The sequence below is a fragment of the Aegilops tauschii genome, chromosome 5, assembly GCF_002575655.3.
Source record: "Aegilops tauschii subsp. strangulata cultivar AL8/78 chromosome 5, Aet v6.0, whole genome shotgun sequence".
NCBI lineage: Eukaryota > Viridiplantae > Streptophyta > Magnoliopsida > Poales > Poaceae > Aegilops > Aegilops tauschii.
This window is the reverse complement of record NC_053039.3, coordinates 300,042,983-300,066,213: the sequence shown is the minus strand read 5'-3', so window position 1 is coordinate 300,066,213 and position 23,231 is coordinate 300,042,983. Positions and strand designations below refer to the sequence as shown.

Here is a 23,231-nt window from a genome sequence, read left to right as displayed (position 1 = left end):
AGATATCCGGACTTAACAAAATTGGCTAGGGTCTCATTGGTGACGTTGGACTTCATTCAGTTGCAAGTGATGGGAGCCTTGGGAGGCATGGTGAAAGTTGGCAGTCTATGACAAAAGGAAAATGTCCGGGTTAATTATAAGCCGGAGATCTACAGTTCAAAACTAAGGTGGCGGCTTATGAAGGGGACTAATGGTATATACTCAGGTACAGTGGGTTATTTAAGCCGCAGGGGCATTCAGATTAAGTTGGTTATCTACGGCCTTACTACAGTTAAGTCGGAGGATTCTACGAAGCATGGTTTTCTTTAAACCGGAGGATTCTACAGCGCGTGGGTTCTTTAACCCGGAATCGTAAGCCGCCAAGATTCAATGGTTGCAGTTTTTACTAAGTGTGGTAAAACAGGTTTCACATATTGCAGTAACTTTTTTGGATCAAAGTGGTCGGGTGAAATGAAAAATTTTCTAGACCTAGAAACAGACGAGCGGATGTTCTTGAGCTCGAGCGAAGCATCTACACAGTGGAAAGATATCTACTGGCATTTGAAATGAGGCCTAAACAACTGCCGCACTAGTTCTATACAAGGCTAAAGATCAAACAAGGGCAGTGACTACAAGAACTACCGAGCTTGCGGGCAATGGTGACGAACACGAAGAACGTGGAGGAACCCTACTGCAGATCTACTCTACGGGGTGGTGAGAACTTACCGGAGCTGAAGAGGTGCAGGAGTCGCCGCCGTTTATCTGGTCCGAGTCAGGGTGATGCAGCGGCCAAGGTTGACGAAGACCGGAGGCGAGACGGCGGCGGCGGAGTGCGAGCTCGGTGAGAAAGGCAGTGGCGCGAGGAGGAAGAAGGAAGCGTGAGAAGAGCCCGTTGGGCCGGCCTATTTATAAGGCAAGGTCATAAGTGGGCGCGAGATTCAAGGAGACCACGGCATGATTATCTCCCGCCCCCCCCCCCCCCCCACGACGCCTCGATTTTCGGAATGACGGTAAAAGCAAAGATCCGTTGCGGATCTGGCGGAGTAAAAAAACGGACTTAATGGAGGATGACGTCACGGCGGATTATCCGGAGTCCAGAGGATGACGTCACTCCGGGTTATGGCCTTCACATGAATGGTAAGCCAGAGATTTTTTCTGTCAGAAGCATTGAAGATTGACGTGAGCCGGCTCAAATCAATCTGGGGCCTAATGTTGAGGATATAGACCTTAGAGTCACCCGCCAGGAGGGGCCGGGTTACTCGTATGGTCGTTGCCAGAAGCCCGGAGACAAGCTTGAAGACAATGGGCCAGAGATGGGCTAAAACCCGGATACGGCTTAAGGCCCATAGTTATAATCATTATTATGATAGAACTTGTAGTGTAAGGCAAGTATGATTGAGAGTCCGAGCCGGACACTCTTATGAGCCGGCCGCGGCTCTAAGGGCTGCTGGGCGTCCGCCTCCCTATATAAAGAGACGACCCGGCAGCGGTTTAGGAACAAGAACAATCTCATCGAGAGCCGGGCATAGCAAGTTTAGCTCCCTGGTGATCGTAACCCTAATCAATACCAACTCAACTGGACATAGGCTTTTACCTTCACCGTAAGGGGCCGAACCAGTATAAACCCTCGTGTCCCTTGTCCCACATTAACCCCTTCAAGCTTCCTAGTTGCGATGGCTCCACGACTAAGTCCTAGCTCGAGGACATCTGCCGTGACAATTCCACGACACATAGCATGAAACATATGGATCCAAATCAGCCCCTTACGAAGCAACGCATAAACTAGGGTTTAAGCTTCTGTCACTCTAGCAACCCATCATCTACTTATTACTTCCCAATGCCTTCCTCTAGGCCCAAACAATGGTGAAGTGTCATGTAGTCGATGTTCACATAACACCACTAGAGGAGAGACAACATACATCTCATCAAAATATTGAACGAATACCAAATTCACATGACTACTAATAGCAAGACTTCTCCCATGTCCTCAGGAACAAACTTAACTACTCACAAAGCATATTCATGTTCATAATCAGAGGAGTATTAATATGCATAAAGGATCTGAACATATGATCTTCCACCAAATAAACCAACTAGCATCAACTACAAGGAGTAATCAACACTACTAGCAACCTACAGGTACCAATCCCAGACTTAGAGACAAGAATTGGGTACAAGAGATGAACTAGGGTTTGAGAGGACATGGTGCTGGTGAAGATGTTGATGGAGATTGGCCCCCTCCCGATGAGAGGAGCGTTGGTGATGATGATGGCGATGATTTCCCCCTCCCGGAGGGAAGTGTCCCCGGCAGAACAACTCCGCCGGAGCCCTAGATTGGTTCCGCCAAGGTTCTGCCTCGTGGCAGCGGAGTCTCGTCTCGAAAGCTTGCTTTTGATTTTTCTTCGGACGAAAGACTTCATATAGCAGAAGATGGGCACCGGAGGGCCAACAGGGGGCCCATGAGGCAGGGGGCGCACCCAGGGGGTAGGGCGCGCCCCCACCCTCGTGGCCAGGGTGTGGGCCCCCTCTGGTATTTCTTCCGCTCAGTATTTTTCATTATTTCCAAAAATAACTTCCGTGGAGTTTCAGGACTTTCGGAGTTGTGCAGAATAGGTCTCTAATATTTGCTCCTTTTCCAGCCCAGAATTCCAGCTGCCGGCATTCTCCCTCCTTATGTAAACCTTGTAAAATAAGAGAGAATAGGCATAAGTATTGTGACATAATGTGTAATAACAGCCCATAATGCAATAAATATCTATATAAAAGCATGATGCAAAATGGACGTATCACCAACCGGAGTTGGGGACGGCAGGCGCCAGCGAAGGATGGATCAGAGGGTTGAGCACTCCGACATCAACAAACACCCACCGTGTCCGAAACCCACTCGTGGATGGAGGAAGCTCGAAGTCGATCCCCGCGCTTGCCATCGCAGCCACGACATGGAAGCTCAGGCATCCCGAGCTCTGTCAGGGGTCAATCAGATGCAACGAGAAGAAGTGGCGAAGAAGGCCCACGGAAGGGGCAATGCCCACCATCGCCTCACACACAAAGGCGGAGACGGCAAGAAGGGTCACGGATTGGGGGTCAAGATGCAGCATGTGGATCTGATAGTGTTCCAGCACTGCGTTGAAGAAGGCGGAGAAAGGAGGGACCAAGCCGGCCCAAAGGGCGTCGATGAAGAATGGGACCTTGGTGGCTGCCCAGTCAATGCGAGCACGAGACACGGGCCAAGCCACCGTCTTTCCCCACTCATTGAAGCTAGAGGCGAGCATGGGACGCACCTTGCCCATGGCCTCATCGTTGAGCACCAGCGATCGGCCAACTGCAGGCTCAACGGCCGAAGGCGCACTGGTCGAAGACAGAGGCTTCTCCCCCTTATCCGCTTGTTTCGGCGCCATGGCAATGGAGTGAGCAGAGCTCAGGTCAGATCGGAAAGTGGAGCGGAGTCCTGGGGAAGCAGAGGAATTGGAGGAGTATGGTGCAGGCGATGGAAGAATAACTGTGTAGGTTGCGGTGGCCGCCTAGCCACGCGGGTATCAAGGCAGCGTGGGGAAGCAGAGATGTCCACTTCCAATCAACCGCCACGCGTCGACCAAGGCCGCAGTCTATTGGGGCCCGCGGTGCTCCGTGCTTGACCTTTGGCTTCGCCTTGAAGCCAAGCCCGAGCGCGCCTTGGGCCCGGGGGCTACTGTCGGCGTTCTGGGAATGGGGGTCCCCAGACTTGCCTGCCTGCGGCCCACGGCGTGGCTCTGCGAGCGGGCCCGTACGACCCATCTTCACCAACAAACACTCAAGACCCTCGTGAGGGGCCAAGCCTCGCGAGGCGGACGACACAAGACCTCCTCGGGAGCGGCCTCAGTTGGCTCGCGAGGAGTGGAGAGATCAAGGCAAGGCAAACCTCGCGAGGTTCTTGTGACATGAGCCATGACGATCAAGGACAAGCGGGCGCCAGCGCGCACAGTGTCCTTGTTTCCTCTTTGGTGCTAAGGAAGCAAGCATAGGCGAGGAGTACCGAGGCGTCAGGCAAAGGTTTCCATATCGGTGCAACGAGACCAAGACCAGCAGGACGGCAAGACAGAGGTCACCGTGGAGCCCAAGGCGGCGTCACCACCAGAGCCTTTTGCAGGCGAAGACTGCTTTTGTCAGGATAAGCTGTACTAGCTGTCCCCTTTCAAATTGGCCGTTGTTGGCTCCCTCCCCGCTCAATATTTGGGGAGAGGACCAGGGCTCCTATAAATAGGATTAGCCACCACAGTAGGAGGCAACTCGTCTCGAACTCATTCAGTTCATCCTCACACCCACCAAGCACAAGAACACCTCGCCTCAGGAGGCTGTTCTTCCCCTTGTACTGTTCATCCTCAGCCCGAGAGGCAATCCACCACCACCACACTGGAGTAGGGTATTACACCACAACGGTGGCCCGAACCAGTATAAATCTTGTGTCCTTTGTGCTGCGAGTTCGTCGAGTTAGTCCGTGAGATCTTAGCAAAGCTAGGACGTGGATCGGTAGGGGGAGATCTTCGTGTGCAGCCCAGTGTTCGAACCTTGAGGGTTTTGCCGGAACCCGTGATCCAACAGAAGGGGAATCCAAATTTCCGTCCCAGTTTGTCTTTCAGTTTTTTCCAACGATCAACATACCGCCTCAAATGAAACGTGTTCAAATTTGACATTTTCCCGAACTCATTTACCATATTTAGGGGATTGTGTGCATTTTCTAGGCATTAATTATGCACATAATTCAAATTCGAACAATCGGTGCATGAAAAGGTGCACAAGAACGGTCTGGAAAACCATGCTCGTGTTATACAAAAAATGAAACACATGGTTGGAAAACATGACGCTTGGTGTGGCGCCATGGTATGGCCTCACCATGCCCCTGGTAAAAATTGGAGAATGTTTTCCTTATGTCGTGATGCGCGCCTTTCATAAAATGAACCATCATCTGAGGAAGTTTCATGGTTTCGAGGGGGAAATCACCAAGATTGAAGGGGGATCCAAATTTCCTTTGTCCTTTGTCCACGAGTTTTTTTTCTATGATGAGCATACAACCTGCAAATCACCGTTCAAATTTGGCACTTTTCCAGGTTCATTTGCCATATTTAGGGGATTATGTGCATTTTCTAGGCATTAATGGACATAATTCAAATTCGAACAATCGGTGCATGAAAAGGTGCACAAGAACGGTCTGGAAAACCATGCTCGTGTTATTTAGCACATTCTCATGCCTTTTACAAGGAATGGGCAGATATTTCAAGGAAATGTGTGGCAATAGTCAACCATAAACGCGTCGTTTACTCGGTTAACAACTATACAAAAAATGAAACACATGGTTGGAAAACATGATGCCTGGCTTGGTGCCATGGTATGGCCTCACCATGCTCTGGTAAAAATTGGAGAATGTTTTCCTTATGTCGTGATGCGCGCCTTTCATAAATTGAACCATCAACGAGGAAGTTTCATGGTTTCAAGGGGAAATCACCAAGATTGAAGGGGGTCCAAATTTCCTTTGTCCTTTGTCCACAAGTTTTTTCTACGATGAACATACAACCTGCAAATCACCGTGTTCAAATTTGGCACTTTTTCGGGTTCATTTGCCATATTTAGGGGATTATGTGCATTTCCTAGGCATTAATGCGCATAATTCAAGTTCAAACAATCGATGCATCAAAGGGTCCACAAGAACAGCCTATAAAACCATGCTCGTGCCATTTAGTAAATTCTCATGCCTTTTACAAGGAATGGACAGATATTTCGATGAAATGTGTGGCAATAGTCAACCACAAATGTCTGTTTGTTGGGTTTTCAACTATAAAAAATGAAATAAATGCTTAAAAAACATGACGCCTGGCATGGTGCCATGGTATGCTCACCATGCCTTGGTAAAAATTTGAGAAGGTTTGGCTTATGTTGTCATGCACGCCCTTCATAAATCAAACCATCACCGAGGAAGTTCCATGCTTTCGAAAGGGAAATCCTCAAGAATGAAGGGGAATCCAAATTTTCTTCGTTCTTTGCCCTGGAGTTTTTTTCTACGACGAACATACACCCTGCAAATCACCGTGTTCAAATTTGGCATTTTTCCGGGCTCATTTACCATATTTAGGGGATTATGTGCATTTTCTAGGCATTTAGCGCATATAAATCCAATCCAGCTACAGGCGCACGGGTGTGATGTGAGGGACGTGGATTGTCGTTCGATCGCGGCACAACCAACAGTGCACACACGCGATCCGCGTGGCTGGGGTTCCGGCCAATCATAACGCAACACACAATAGGCTCAGCGCACACTGTTTCCGGAAGCGACGGAGATGAACCGTGTGCGATAATGAACGAGCAAAATTGTAAGGATTCTGTTGTCGTTTATGGTTGAGCTCTTGAATACCACCGCACTGTACGGCTGCCCGGCCCCTCCGTCCCAGAGCTCTCTCCAGGCGTCGTCCATGGCACCGCGGCGCACAGTAACTGGTAAGGAAGCGATGGCATCCCGCTGCGCCACGTTCCTCTCCGCCCGCGACCGCGCACATGGTAAGGAAGCGATGGCATCTCGCCGCGCCGAGTTCATCACCGCCGGCGGCCAGACAGTTACATGGGCGGACTTTGAGGCTGCCATGGCCGAATGGATGGTGGATCTAGAGGCGGCCAAAGCCGCACAGAAGGAGCGAAAAAGGCAGAAAGCAGTCAAGAAAAGAGAGTCCCACCGCCGCAAGAAAAAAGAGGCCGCACGCCATGGTGAGGAGAGCTTGGCGGAGATCGAAGCACGGTGGGCTGCCGCCTATAAGGCCGGGAAGGAGAACGCCGGCGTCTGGCCAGCATGCCCTGATGGCAGCATGTGAGAAGTAGTTTAAGTTTGTAGTATTAGAGCAAATTACCGGTAGTACTTTAAGTTTGTTGTATTAACGTACAATGTTGGTAAGAGCATCCTTTGAGGGCTTTGAGCGTTGATTAGCATGTGTGCCCGTGTGCGTTTTTTTGCGTTAATCATTAGAAGATCACAAAACACACGGTTTCTATGCCGTACCCGTCTGCGTTTTTTGCGTTAATGACCCATAAGTCAGTTACCTGTGCGATATTTCCTAATAAACCAGGCGTATCATTGATCAAAAAAATCAAGTACACGTGTACATTTTTTTGGAGACGGGATCTGCCAACTTTCTTTTTTCTCGCACACGAGTATTTTACGCGCTTCGTCTACGTTGTGTGTTTCCCCCGCCCAAGTTTCAAATTTCGCACCGAAATTTTCATTAGGCGCGCGATTTCAGAATTTATTCCTCCAACCACATCCCCTTCCCCTCAGTATCCCCCCTCCCTCGCGCCTCCCCCTACCGGCATCTCAAACCGCCGCCGCCGCAACCACAGCTTCAACCACATCTATGTTCTGCTCGGATCCAGTCAGGTAACCCACCGATCTCTATCACGTCCCCGGCCTAATTGCTTAAATGGCGCCTGCGAAACATCCGCATGCCTCCAACCCCCCCCCCCCCCCGCCAGGAGCTGATGGCGGTCCATGGCGCGATGGCCGCTCTGTGTGTTGACCCGGAGGAACACCTCGCCTCCGCCGCCGCCGCCGACATGGTGCAGGCTCTAGCCCAGATGAAGTCCCCCAGCGACTACCCCCCAGGACTTAACAGGTAAGATCTGACCAGCTAAATCTTACCAATACCACTTGCAACGGCTATGATTTGTACGGTTGATGTATTAAGCATGTTCGTGCCTTGTTTATTTCAGTACTACACACTGTGTGATGTTCAAATATTACCGTGTCCAGCTCAATTTCGCCAATACCAGCAACAAACTTACAATACATGACTCAAGATATCACTAGAGATGCTGCCCATTTGCTATTTTTAGTGGATGCTAACCCTGTTGCACTTAACATGCCTGTCCATGTACTTACGCAGGGTCATAACGGCCGATGCTTTTGTCTGCCGTCGAGGTGAGTTGCATCCCATGTCTTACAGTATTTCACATAATTTGTGCAATTGCAGTTTAACTTCTACCCATTTACTGGTTGCCTGTAGGTACACATGTCAGTGGCATTGATCCACGCTTCGACCCGGAGGAACAGCTCGCCTCCGCCGTCGCTGACTTTGGGAGAGCTCTGGCCAAGATGAAGTGCCCCAGCAACTACCTCTCAGGACTTACCAAGTATGTACTCACCAGTTCAATCTTACCAATACCAGTTGCAATTAATGGCTATGTTCCGTACGGTCGATGTATTAAGCATGTTCTAGTAAACATGTCTAACACGTTTTTGCTACTATCCCTACCTTTTTATAGACATCTGGGCCATTCTCTGCTCTGGTAGCACCTGCCTTGTGATGTTTAACTATGCCAATTGCATTTTTATCAGTACCGGTTTCAATGTCTATTAAGCCTGTTGCAATTAACAGTTGAATCCATTTTTAAATAGTTGCATTTCAATGGCTACAAACTTACAAAACATGACTTAGGATGTTGTTAAGCCTGTTGCAATTAACAATTGTATCCATTTTTTAATCTGTCCATTTGCTACCATGCTACTCTCAAGATGCTTCCCCATTTGCTATTTTTGGTGGATGCTAACCCTGTTGTACTTAACATGCTTGTCCATGTACTTACGCAGGGTCATAACGGCCGATGCTGTTGTTTGCAGTCAAGGTTAGTGATACGTCTCCAACGTATCTATAATTTATGAAGTATTCATGCTATTATATTATCCATCTTAGATATTTTATATGCATTTATATGCCATTTTATATGATTTTTGGGACTAACCTATTAACCTAGAGCCCAGTGCCAGTTTTTGTTTTTTTCTTGTTTTTGAGTTTTACAGAAAAGGAATACCAAACGGAGTCCAATTGACGTGCCAATTTTTGTTCATTTTTTATGGACCAAAAGAAGCCCCTGGAACAAAAGAGTTGGGCCAGAAGAGTCCCGGGCTGTCCACGAGGGTGGGGGGCACGCCCACCCCCCTGGGTGTGGGCCCCTGCCTCGTGGACGACTCGGAGACCCCCGTGACGTGAAACCAACGCCAAAAATTCTTATAAATACAGAAACCCCCAGAAAATAACCTAGATCGGAAGTCTCACCGCCGCAAGCCTCTGTAGCCACGAGAAATCAATCTAGGCCCTCTCTGGCACTCTGCCGGAGGGGGCCATCATCACCGGAGGCCATGGAGGAGGATCCCGGAGGGGCCATCATCGCCATGAAGGCCAAGGACTAGAGGGAGAACCTTTCCCCATCCAGGGGGAGGCCATGGAGGAGGAAGCACAAGGGGGAGAACCTCTCCTCCTCTCTCTTGGTGGCACCAGAGTACCATCGAGAGGGGAATCATCGCCGTAGTGATCGTCTTCATCAACATCACCATCATCATCACCATCCTCATCTATTTTACGCGGTCCACTCTCCCGCACCCCGCTGTAATCCCTACTTGAACATGGTGCTTTATGCCACATATTATGATCCAATGATGTGTTGCCATCTTATGATGTTTTGAGTAGATATCCTTTGTCTTTGGGTTGCTTGATGATCTAGATTGGTACGAGTTGTATGTTTTATTTTGGTGCTGTCCTATGGTGCCTCCGTGTCGCGCAAGCGTGAGGGATTCCCGCTGTAGGGTGTTGCAATACGTTCATGATTCGCTTATAGTGGGTTGGTGAGTGACTGAAACACAAACCTGAGTAAGGGGGTTGTTGCGTATGGGAATAAAGAGGACTTGATGCTTTAATGCTATGGTTGGGTTTTACCTTAATGATCTTTAGTAGTTGCGGATGCTTGATAGAGTTCCAATCATAAGTGCATATGATCCAAGTAGATAAAGTATGTTATCTTATGCCTCTCCCTCATATGAAATTGCAATGACGACTACCGGTCTTGTTAATAATTGCCTAGGACAATTCCGCACACCGATCCACCATTATTCCACACTCGCTATTCATAATATTTAGTAATATATTTTAACTTTATGATAACAGCACCTACTTATATATTTTAGCTCTCCGATTCCATGCAAAGTTATCCTCTTCATACCCACAACGTAGTTTTATTTCTCGTTTCTAGTTGGAAGCAAACGTTTGGTGCACGTAGAGTCGTATCAGTGGCAGATAGGGCTTAAGAGAATATTGATCTTACCTTTAGCTCCTTGTGGGTTCGACACTCCATACTTATCACTTCCACCTTTGGAATTTTCTACGATGATTCCCTGCACTTGGGGATTATCAAGCTCTTTTCTGGCGCCGTTGCCGGGGAGCAATAGCGTGGGGTTAATATTCTCGTGTATGCTTGTTTGCTTTCTTCACTAAGTAGATGTTGTTTTTACTTTTTGTTTCTGTTTAGTTGTGGGTGAAACATACAAAAAAATTAAAAGAATGAAAATACAAAAAAATTACTTGCCTCTCATGCCTAAAAAGTTTTTCAAAAAGAGAAGTGATTGGAAAGTTATGCATTGAAGAAGTGAGGGTCGACCTTGAGCACTTGTGTTCATGCTCACGAAAACAATGTAGAATTTTTCATGGAAGTTTCTCTGTAAATAATTATCCCCTTGTGTATATCAATTGTATTATAAAAGTAATGTGCCAAGCTTTGGTTTTAGGATGATTAGATTGCTTGTTTGCTATGTGCAGTACAAAAACAGAAACTTTGGCTGTAGTGCTTGAATTTACATTTTTTACTGGGAAGTCAAATTGGTCTGAAACTTTTTGCACATTACTTCTGTACAAATTTTTCAAATTTTAAATTTATTTAATAATTTTGGGAGTTACATAAGTTTGCTAAACTTCCAGATTACTACAGACTGTCCTGTTTTTGACAGATTCTGTTTTTCGCGTGTTGTTTGCTTATTTTGATGAATCTATGGCTAGTATCGGGGGGTATGAACCATAGAGAAGTTGGAATACAGTAGGTTTAACACCAATATAAATAAAGAATGAGTTCATTACAGTACCTTAAAGTGGTAGGCTTTATTAAACTAACGGATCTCACAAAGTTTTTGCTAAAGTTTTGTGTGGATGAAGTGTTCGAAGATCGAGGGACTATCAATATGAGAAGAATAAAGAGAGGCAAGAGTTCAAGCTTAGGGATGCCCAAGGAACCCCAAGTAAATATTTCAAAGGATACTCAAGCATCTAAGCTTGGGGATGCCCCGATTGGCATCCCATCTTTCTTCTTCAACAAATATCGGTATACCTCGGTTTTTGTTTTGTTCACATGATTTGTGTCCTTTGTGTTTTTGTTTTTCCTTTAAGAACCAAGCTAGTATGAGATAGCCCTTCATTGATTTATAGAATACTTCATGTGCTTCACTTATATCTGTTAAGTATGATCTTATAGAATTGCTCTTTGTGCTTCACTTAAATCTTTTGAGTATGGTTTTATAGAATGCTTCGTGTGCTTCACCTACATATTTTGAGCTTGGATATTGGTTAGTCTATATTAATTGTAGAATGCTCCATGAACTTCGCTTATATCTTTTGGAGTATGAATAATACTATAATCTAAAGTGGGATTGGAAGAGTGTCAACTTTAGGAATTAGTGATCCCGCTATTCCGAATGAGAAGAATTTTGCTTATGTGGATAGTAGAAAAATTTCTATGTTTGTAGATCATGAAAAAAAATGCTTTATGTGATGGTTATATTGTTGAATTCATTCATGATGCTACTGAAAATTATTATGATGGAGGAATATATGCTTGTAGGAGTTGCAATAATATCAAGTTTCCTCTCTATGTGCTTAAAGTTTTGTAGTTGTACTTGTTTTGCCTTCCTATGTTAGTTGATTCTTGCTCCTATAAATTATGTGTTCACAAAATTCCTAGGCATAGGAAGTTGGTTAGATTCAAATGTGCTAGTAATATTCTTCATGATGCTCTCTTTATGTTTCAATTCTTATCTTTTATGTGAGCATCATTGAAATCATCATGCCTAGCTAAAAGGCATTAAAGAAAAGCGCTTGTTGGGAGACAACCCAATATTTACCCTTAATGTTTTTGTGTGTTTACATGATTAAGCTACAGTAGTAATCATGTTTTATAGCTTTTGTTTCAATAAAGTGCCAAGTAAGACCTTTGGGAAGACTTGGGTGAAAGTTAATGGGATCTTGCTGTAAAAAACAGAAACTTTGCGCTCACGGGATTAGCTACCATTTTTTACAGAAGAGTGATTTTGAGTTGATTCTTTTTGCAGAAGATTAATAGACAAATTCCTCACGTCCACCAATTTATTTCATAATTTGTGGATTAGCAGAAGTATGGTTTATGTTCAGATCATTACAGACTGTTCTGTTTCTGACAGATTCTGTTTTCATTGCATAGTTTGCTTGTTTTCTAGTTTCTATGGCTTATATTTCTCAATATAAATTGTAGAAATGATATGGTACAGTAGGCATTGTGTGAGAACAATTATGAACCTTGTCTTTGACAGTACCAAAGTGAATGGTTTACTCTTTATCATACTAACCTATCTCACGAAGTTCCGTTAAGTTTTGTGTGATTGAAGTTTTCAAGCTTTGGGTGAGATATCGATATGAGGAGAATAAGGAGTGGAAAGACCCTAAGCTTGGGGATGCCCAAAGCACCCCAAGGTAATACTCAAGGAAGACTCAAGCGCCTAAGCTTGAGGATGCCCCGGAAGGCATCCCCTCTTTCGTCTTCAGAACTATCGGTATACCTTACTCGGAGCTATATTTTTATTCGTCACATGATATGTGTTTTGCTTGGAGCGTATTTTCAATTTTACTTGCTGTTTGAATAAAATCATTGGATCTGAAATCTTGAATGAAAAAGAATCCTCCCATGGCTAGTTAATTATTTGACTACTCAGTGTTCTTCACTTATATCTTTTTGGAGTAGTTTGTCATTTACTCATGTGCTTCACGTATATCCTATGAGTAAATGGTTGAATGAATTGAATATCATAAATCTGAATTTATATACGTTTCATATGCTTACAACATGGGGAGTAATGACTTCACACATAATAAGTATAGGTAGTAAACTTATTGAAAGTTAGCAAACGCAGAATTGGTCACTTGAATAATTCATGAAGAATATTGAAGGAAGAGAGATTTCACATATAAATATACTATCTTGGACATCTTTTGTAATTGTGAGCACTCATTAAAATATGACATGCTAAAAGGTTGATGTTGGACAAGGAAGACAACGTAATGAGTTATGTTTTCTTATATCCGAAATAAAGTATATTGTCATGGATCATCCAACATGCTGAGCTTGCCTTTCCCCCTCATGCTAGCCAAATTATTTGCACCAAGTAGAGATACTACTTGTGCTTCTGAATATCCCTTAAACTAGTTTTGCCATGAGAGTCCACCATACCTACCTATGGATTGAGTAAGATCCTTCAAGTATCTCTAAATATGTGTGATCTATTAGTGCGAAGAAAATAAGCTTTATACGAACTTGTGATAGGGAAGAAATAAAAGCGACAGACTGCATAATAAAGGTCTTTATCACAAGAGGCAATATAAAGTGACGTTCTTTTGCATTAAGATTTTGTACATCCAACCATAAAAGCGCATGACAACCTCTGCTTCCCTCTGCGAAGGGCCTATCTTTTACTTTTATCTTCTACCCTTATACAAGAGTCATGGTGATCTTCACCTTTTCTTTTTACATTTTATCCTTTGGAAAGCACATTGTGTTGGAAAGATCCTGATATATATATATATCCAATTGGATGTAAGTTATCATGAACTATTATTGTTGACATTACCCTTGAGGTAAAAGGTTGGGAGGCGAATCTATAAGCCCCTATCTTTCTCTATGTCCGATTAAAACTTTGAACCCATAAATATCACGTGAGTGTTAGAAATTGCGAAAGATTAAATGATAGTTGAGTATGTGGAGTTTGCTAAATCAAAGCTCTGACATAGACCCTTCCTGAAAATAAGATGAATTGCAATTGTTTGATGACTAAGAGCACTGTTTGTTAGTTTTCAAGAAAGTTTATGATCTATACTTTAACATGTGAATAGCTTGTTACTTGATCATGAAAAGTTTTATGAGATGAGCTACTGTTATGACATATAATGATGCTAGAAAAGGTGATTGAAATTATCATTGATCAAACTTGTGCACCTGCTAGCATTCACACTTCATAAATTATTTCTTTTATCATTTACCTACTTGAGGACAAGCAGGAATTAAGCTTGGGGATGCTGATACGTCTCCAACGTATCTATAATTTATGAAGTATTCATGCTATTATATTATCCATCTTAGATAATATGCATTTATATGCCATTTTATATGATTTTTGGGACTAACCTATTAACCTAGAGCCCAGTGCCAGTTTTTGTTTTTTCTTGTTTTTGAGTTTTACAAAAAAGGAATACCAAACGGAGTCCAATTGACGTGCCAATTTTTGTTGATTTTTTATGGACCAAAAGAAGCCCCTGGAACAAAAGAGTTGGGCCAGAAGAGTCCCGGGCTGTCCACGAGGGTGGGGGCGCGCCCACGCCCCCCCCCCCTTGGGCGTGGGCCCATGCCTTGTGGACGACTCGGAGACCCCCCTGACGTGAAACCAACGCCAAAAATTCCTATAAATACAGAAACCCCCAGAAAATAACCTGGATCGGAAGTTCCGCCGCCGCAAGCCTCTGTAGCCACGAGAAATCAATCTAGGACCTCTCTGGCACCCTGCCGGAGGGGGGCCATCATCACCGGAGGCCATGGAGGAGGATCCCGGAGGGGCCATCATCGCCATGAAGGCCAAGGACTAGAGGGAGAACCTTTCCCCATCCAAGGGGAGGCCATGGAGGAGGAAGCACAAGGGGCAGAACCTCTCCTCCTCTCTCTTGGTGGCACCGGAGTGCCATCGAGAGGGGAATCATCGTCGCGGTGATCGTCTTCATCAACATCACCATCATCATCACCATCCTCATCTATTTTACGCGGTCCACTCTCCCGCACCCCGCTGTAATCCCTACTTGAACATGGTGCTTTATGCCACATATTATGATCCAATGATGTGTTGCCATCTTATGATGTTTTGAGTAGATAACCTTTGCCTTTGGGTTGATTGATGATCTAGATTGGTACGATTTGTATGTTTTATTTTGGTGCTGTCCTATGGTGCCCTCCGTGTCGCACAAGCGTGAGGGATTCCCGCTGTAGGGTGTTGCAATACGTTCATGATTCGCTCATAGTGGGTTGGTGAGTGACTGAAACACAAACCCGAGTAAGGGGGTTGTTGCGTATGGGAATAAAGAGGACTTGATGCTTTAATGCTATGGTTGGGTTTTACCTTAATGATCTTTAATAGTTGCGGATGCTTGCTAGAGTTCCAATCATAAGTGCATATGATCCAAGTAGAGAAAGTATGTTAGCTTATGCCTCTCCCTCATATGAAATTGCAATGACGACTACCGGCCTTGTTAATAATTGCCTAGGACAATTCCGCACACCGATCCACCATTATTCCACACTCGCTATTCATAATATTTAGTAATATATTCTAACTTTATGATAACAACACCTACTTTTATATTTTAGCTCTCCGATACCATGCAAAGTTATCCTCTTCATACCCACAACGTAGTTTTGTTTCTCGTTTCTAGTTGGAAGCAAACGTTCGGTGCACGTAGAGTCGTATCAGTGGCAGATAGGGCTTGAGAGAATATTGATCTTACCTTTAGCTCCTTGTGAGTTCGACACTCCATACTTATCACTTCCACCTTTGGAAATTGCTACGGTGATTCCCTGCACTTGGGGATTATCAGTTAGCTGCATCCCATGTCTTACAGTATTTCACATCATTTGTGCAATCGCAGTTTAACTTCTACCATTTATTGGTTGCCTGTAGGTACACATGTCAGTGGCACTGATCCACGCTTCGACCCGGAGGAACAGCTTGCCTCCGCCGCCGCTGACTTTGGGCGGGCTCTGGCCAAGATGAAGTGCCCCAGCAACTACCTCTCAGGACTTACCAAGTAAGTTCAATATTACCAATACCAGTTGCAATTAATGGCTATGTTTTGTACTGTCGATGTATTAAGCATGTTGTAGTAAACATGTCTAAAATGTTTGAGCAATTTTCCCTACCTTTTTATAGACAACTGGGCCATTATCTGCTCTGGCAGCACCTGCCCTGTGATGTTTAACTCTGCCAATTGCATTTTTATCAGTACCGGTTTCAATGGCCATTAAGCCTGTTGCAATTAACAGTTGTATCCATTTTTAAAGAGTTGTATTTCACTGGCTACAAACTTACAAAACATGAATTAGGACGTTGTTAAGCCTGTTGCAATTAACAGTTGTATCCATTTTTTAATCCGTCCCTTTGCTACCGTGCTACACTTTCGAAATGAAGATATCACTACAGATGCTGCTGTTTTATTACCATTTGCTATTTTTGGTGGATGTTAACCCTGTTGTAGTTAACACTGGTTTTCCATGTACTTACACAGGGCTACAATGGGCGATGCTGTTGTTTGCCGTCAAGGTTAGCTGCATCCCATGTCTTATACACCATCTATTCCTAAATATAAGTATTTTTAGAGATTCCAATATAGACTACATAAGGAGCAAAATGAGTGAATCTAGATTCTAATCTAAACTATATCTATAATTCTATATACATCTGTATGTAGTTCATATTGAAATCTCAAAAAAAATACTTGTACTTAGGAACATAGGTAGTTGTATTTTACATCATTTGTGCAATCTCAGTTTAGCTTCTAACATTTACTGGTTGCTTGTAGGTACATATATGAGGGGTACTGATCCATGCTTCGATCCCTTTTTGCGTATGGAGCAATGAGATATTCATGAACAAGCGTCAAGTGAGGAAACTAAGAAAGATTGTTAGGCGAAAGAAACGGGTGATTGGAATTAAGCTCTTTATTTACACTTTGTCGAAGACAACAATGAACTTTAGGATGGTAAGTAATGTGTTGCCTTTTCCCCCTGCCCACAACAAGTTACTCTATTAGACCTCAGTATCTGATATTTTTCTCTTTTCAGTGGTTTCCGAAGCTATTTACTGATGATTACCTTGCAAACTACATGACCGGAGTGGAGGCAACTAAGGTTAAAGTATATAATTCATGCTACCATGATAATGCTCTAGAAGTCTTCCTGAAGGTGGTGAAGGATGGGCGGGAGATCGTCACAAGGGGTTGGACAAAAGTGGTTCGTGCCTATGGCATGCAGGAAGGCACATTATGGGCATTCCGCTTCTTCAACACCGTCGGCAGTCAAAATGATTTACACTTGTCTCTTCACCTTTACCGCCTTTAAATACTGCGGTTCATCATAGTTAATTGCTGCCTAATCCTGTAATTACTGAACATATTGTACTGGCAAGTTTATTTATGGATTCGTTGTTGAACCATTGTGCTGAGAATTTGAATTGCACGTTTCGTATTCAAAATTTCCAATCAAAATAATAAATTACAGGCAAAAATAAAAATAGAACAGACGGTCATGGACCTTTGCAAACGGTTCTAGCAGTAAAAGCGCTTGCGATGGATAGCCCAATGGCACACAGTTTTCTACATCAAATCGTGTGTGATGTAGTTAATGAAAGCAAACAAACCAAGGCAGAGCGTGTGTGATAGTTACACCTTTCACACACGAGCGTATACATAAAACTGTTGGAACCTCCAGTCCCTCGCCTCGCTCCTCCTAGCTCTCTCTGTCACCGTCTCTCAAACCAAAGAAGAAGAAGATCAAAGGAGGAAGAGGGACACGGGGACATGGTGGTTTTTGCCGGCGCACGAACGCCTCCCTGAGCACAAACTCAATACACACACCACACCGTTACAATGATCACCGCGGCGACACTTATACCCCGAGCAACACCGGGCCACGACCCGCACTCCCTTGCCCACTACGCCACCTAGTTCGGCCCGCTCAGCGCGCGCGCACGACGCACTCCCGCGCGCTCTCCGCGCCCAGCCCTCAACAAACCAGCGTGGTCGCCGCGTCCTTGATCTCCAATGGCTACTCCACGCACGCACTCGTGTGGTGTTCTCCCGCATGGACACACCCATGCACCACGCGCGCACACACACGTACGTCTACCCCGCGGTCCTGGCACACCCGATGCGTCCTGCTCGCGCCCATACACGAGCCGGTCGCACCCAGTGCACCACCGCGGCTTATTTGCCCTACACTACACCTCCCTAAGCCGCGCTCAGAGTAGGCCACCGTCCTCGACATCGGCATCCACCACCATCGCATGCTCCACCGCCGGCGCCTTCTTCAACTGCGGGCACTCCTGCTTGAAGTGGCCGCGCTCGCCGCACTTGTAGCAGCGCCCGCGCCGGCTGTTGTCGAAGCCCGATGCATTGATGCGTACGTCGTCGTCGTCCCGAGCACCTCCCCGCTGCCGATCCCGAGCACGCCACTGCGCCGCCGTGTACAGCAGTTGCCCGTCCGTGCGCTCGCTGCCCGCCTGCCCGTGCCGACGCAGCCGCTCGTCGAACGCCTTCAAGCGCCCCAGCGCGTCGTCGAACAGCAGCGTCTCCAGTTGCAGAACTGCTCCATCCCGGCGACCGCCGCGTACAGGCGATCGGGGACACAGTCCAGCAGCTTCTTCACCATTGTTGCGTCCTCCAGCGTCGATCCGAGCCCTGCAAAGCGCGCCACCATGCTGCTGATCTTCCCCACGAACGTGTCCAGCGACTCGTCGCTCGCCATGCGCAGGATCTCAAACTCCCCCCGGAGCGTGCTGAGCCGCGCCGCGTGCACGCGGTCCGCGCCGACGAAACGCGCCTTGAGGCTGGCCCATATCTCCGCCGCCGTCTTTTTCGCAGCCACCTGCAACAGAAGGTCATCGGCGAGCGCCCGGAGCAAATAAGCACTCGCCGGCTTATCTTTCTTGGCGATCACCGCTGACGCCGCGTCCTCCGGCGGCACCACCGCCTCCCACAGCCCTGCGGCATCAAGGTCCACCTCCACCTTGATGGCCCAGGTAGTGTAGTTGTCCACCATGAGCACAGGCGCTGGATGCCCGCCGGCGTACGGGACGATCAACATCGCCGGCGCGCCCTGCTCACCACGAGGCTCTGATACCAACTGTTGGAACCCCCAGTCCCTCGCCTCGCTCCTCCTAGCTCTCTCTATCGCCGTCTCTCAAACCAAAGAAGAAGAAGATCAGAGGAGGAAGAGGGACACGGGGACACGGTAGTTTTTGCCGGCGCACGAACTCAATACACACACCACACCGTTACAATGATCACCGCGGCGACACTTATACCCCGGGCAACACCGGGCCACGATCCGCACTCCCTTGCCCACTACGCCACCTGGTTCAGCCCGCTCAGCGCGCATGCACGACGCGCTCCTGCACGCTCTCCGCGGCCAGCCCTCAACAAACCAGCATGGTCTCCGCGTCCCTGATCTCCAAAGGCTACTCCACGCACGCACTCGTGCGGTGTTCTCCCGCATGGACACGCCCATGCACCACGCGCGCACACACACGTACGTCTACCCCGCGGTCCTGGCGCACCCGATGCGTCCTGCTCGCGCCCATACACGAGCCGGTCGCACCCCGTGCACCACCGCGGCTTATTTGCCCTACAAAAACCGTATGGGATGTACATCCGAATGGAAACGTTTTCCCTGGATTGACTGTGTGGGATGTACATAAGAACGGAAACGTAGTCCTTGGATTGACTGTGTGTGATATACATACGAATGGAAAAGTTTTTCTGGGATTCACTGTGTGGGATGTACATACCTACGGAAATGATTTCTGGGATTCACCGTGTGGGATGTACATACCTACGGAAATGATTTCTGGGATTCACCGTGTGGGATGTACATACCTACGGAAATGATTGGGTTTTGATGCCTCGCCCGATCGCACACAGCCCCAACCTGGGTCCTAGGAGGGCCTGTCCCCGATGATTTCTGGGTCGTGTGGGAAGGACACCCTATCGCACACACTCACTTGGCGACGGTTCCAAATGTCGTCGCGGAATGGGGTTTTAAACCGTTTTTTTAGGACCGGCGCGCACCAGTGGAAGTTGCATGGCAATATATCTCGGAATGGTCATGGAAAAGCCATAATAGGTAGGTATGGTGGCTGTTTTGAGGAAGATATAATAAGGCTTATGTGTGATAGAGCGTATCATATCACGGGTTTTGGATGCACCTGTGAAGTTTGCACCGACTCTCGATGTGAGAAAGGGCAATGCACGGTACCGTAGAGGCTAGCAAATTGCGGAAAGGTAAGAGTGCGTATAATCCATGCACTCACATTAGTCATAAAGAACTCATATACTTATTGCAAAAGTTTATTAGCCCTCAAAGCAAAGTACTACTACGCATGCCCCTAGGGGGATAGATTGGTAGGAAAAGACCATCGCTCGTCCCCGGCCGCCACTCATAAGGAAGACAATCAAGAATAAATCATGCTCCAACTTTCATAGCATAACGAGAGACTATATATGCATGCTTCGGGAATCACAAACCTTAACACCAATATTCCTACTGACCACAACCATTTACTGGTACCTCCCACATATTGTCATCTCTATATCGCAAAACTATTGCAAGGAATCAAACATATCATATTCAGTGATCCATAAGTTTTATGTAGGATTTCGTGACTAACCATGCAATTGACCAATTCCTTTTGACTCTCTAAATAGATATAAGTGAATCATGAGAGTTTAATTCTTTCTACAAAATACCATGCTCTAATAAATATAAGTGAAGCAAAAGAGCATTCTTCAAACAATAGTTTTCTATGTGAAGAGAAACAGGCAATCCAAACTTCAAATGATATAAGTGAAGCACATGAAACATTCTATAAAGCCATACTCAAAAGATATAAGCGAAGTGCAATGAGCATTCTATAAATCAACCATGGACTATCTCATACCAGCATGGTGCTTAAAAGAAAAGTGAAAACTAAAAGCAAAAGACGCTCCAAGATTTGCACATATCACATGAACAAAACAAAGACGAAAAAATACTGATACTTGTTGAAGAAAGATGGGATGCCTTCCGGGGCATCCCCAAGCTTAAACGCTTGAGTCTCCTTGAATATTTACTTGGGGTGCCTTGGGCATCCCCAAGCTTGAGCTCTTGCCTCTCCTCCTTCTCCTCATATCGAGACCTCCTCGATCTTCGATCACTTCATCCACACAAAACTCAACAGAAAGCTCGGTAAGATCCGTTAGTATAATAAAGCAAATCACTACTCTAAGTACTGTTGCAAACCAATTCATATTTTGTTTTTACATTGTAGCTACTGTAATATAACCTTTTCATGGCTTATTCCACTGATAGAATCAATAGTTTCATCAAAACAAGCAAAACAATGCATCAAAAACGGAATATGTCTTAAACAGGACAGTCTGTAGCAATCTGAACATCTACCATACTTCTGGTACTCCAAAAATTCTGAAAACTTAGGACGACGTAAACAATTTGTATAGCAAGACTGTGCAAAAAGTTTCAGAAATGTTTGACATTCCAGTAAAAAATGAAAATTCACATGCTACAACCAAAGTTTCTGTTTCTGCACCGCACAAACCAACAAGCAGTCTAATCATCCTAAAGGCAAATCTTGGCACATTATTTTTCTAATACAATGGAATTGTACAAGGGGATAATTATTTTTGTTGAAAAGTTTCTTTAATTAAGATTCACAAAGTTTCCGTGAGCATGAACAAAGTTCAAGGAGCTACCCCACTTCAACAATGCTCGTCTCTCTCACTTTCACTTTCCTTTTTGAAAAGTTTTAGGTTCCCCTCTATATTTTTTTGTTTTTGAACTTTATAAAAGCACTCAACAGAACTAAATGACTCTCTAAAACTTCCGGTTGTCTCCCTAGCAGCGCTTTCCTTAAAGCCATTAAGCTAGGCATAAAGTGCTCAAGTAATGAGTCCACCCGGATCCCAATGTATATCAAAGCCGATTTGAATCAACAATGATTTGGCATTTAGTAATGAGCACAAAGCAACATATGTCATGCAATGATGAAGTCTAACTCTCTTCCTATGCATCGGCATGTCATACAAGAACAATTCATGAACATCAAGTAAAGGCCAATACATAGCATAAGCAGTTTCTTGCAATTTTATCGTGTTGGAAACATAAAGAGGTGGAGATGTAGTTCCTCTCTCATAATAATTGCAAGTAGGAGCAGCAAGCACATGCATATTATATTCATCAAAATCATCATGTGCAATGGTAAAAGGCAACCCATCAATATAATCCTTAACAAGAGCAAACTTCTCCGATATAGTGTAGTTGGGAGAATTCAAAAAGATAGTAGGACTATCATGTGTGGGTGCAATAGCAACAATTTCATGTTTAACATAAGGAACAATAGCAAGTTCATCTCCATAAGCATAATTCATATTGGCATCTTGGCCACAAGCATAGCAAGCATCAAGTTCATCAAAAAGGGGTATTTCAAACGAATCAACGGGATCATAACAATTATCATAGCATTCATCCTTCGGTAAGAACAAAGGGCATTAAATAATGTATGAGTTGAAGAGTTACTCTCATTAGAAGGTGGGCACGGGTAGCTAATCCGCTCATCCTCCGTTTGTTCTTCGCTCTCCTCATCATCTTTTTCATCCAATGAGCTCGCAGTTTCATCAATTTCTTCTTCCATAGACTCCTGCAAAATATTAGTCTCTTCTTGGACAACGGAGTTATGCTCAATAAATACATCAATATCGTAATTGTATTTATAATTATCATAGCAATATTTAAGGATAGCAAGATTTTCAGGTCTATAAACTGAATCATCAAAATCTTCAAACTTTTCAAACAAAGATTCAATTTCATCTGCACCCTTAAAAGCAACAAATTCTTCTATTTGTTCCACATCATAGTAATCATATATACCTCTAGCATAAGAAGCCAAGGTTTCATTATCATTAAATTTGCATGTAAAGGGAAGGTGTGGAGCATTCATCCTAGAGCAACAAGTATAATCATATCTCAAGCATAAATCCCGAGCATACCAATGCAACATATAAATTTGATCCCATAAAAGTTTCCCTTTTTGTGTCAAGCGATAATCCCTAAAGTATTCACATTGATCCAACGTTACTCCCATTATATAGTTGAATGGGGTTTTCTCAGGATTATCAAAGTAGTGCATAATATCTCTCACATAACGAGCATCGAGGGTTTTAGGAGGTTCCCCATCTCCATGAGTAGCAAGTACCACTAATTTTTTTGGTGTTTCGTGTTCCATATCCATAACTAAAGATAGAGAACAACTTAGAACAAGAAATAAAAACTACTTAGTGATAAAGCAAACAAGCACACATGAGAAT

At 45.0% G+C, this 23,231-nt stretch overlaps 1 protein-coding gene across 1 annotated transcript; it reads right to left on the bottom strand.

The window, feature by feature from the left end:
* Positions 1 to 18,112: 18,112 nt before the first annotated feature.
* LOC141022786 (uncharacterized) lies at positions 18,113 to 18,957 on the bottom strand. The gene is made up of 2 exons (XM_073499048.1): positions 18,501 to 18,957; positions 18,113 to 18,456 (listed from the first exon to the last, which is right to left on the bottom strand). Exons 1-2 carry the CDS (start codon positions 18,955 to 18,957, stop codon positions 18,113 to 18,115), a joined length of 801 nt encoding a protein of 266 aa, XP_073355149.1.
* Positions 18,958 to 23,231: the final 4,274 nt, after the last annotated feature.

Coding starts and splice junctions, on each gene's coding strand:
- LOC141022786 (XM_073499048.1), bottom strand. CDS start 18,957: ATGTTGATCGTCCCGTACGCCGGCGGGCATCCAGCGCCTGTGCTCATG. Junction 18,457..18,500: donor GGTGAAGAAGCTGCTGGACT/GTGTCCCCGATC, acceptor GGGATGGAGCAG/TTCTGCAACTGGAGACGCTG.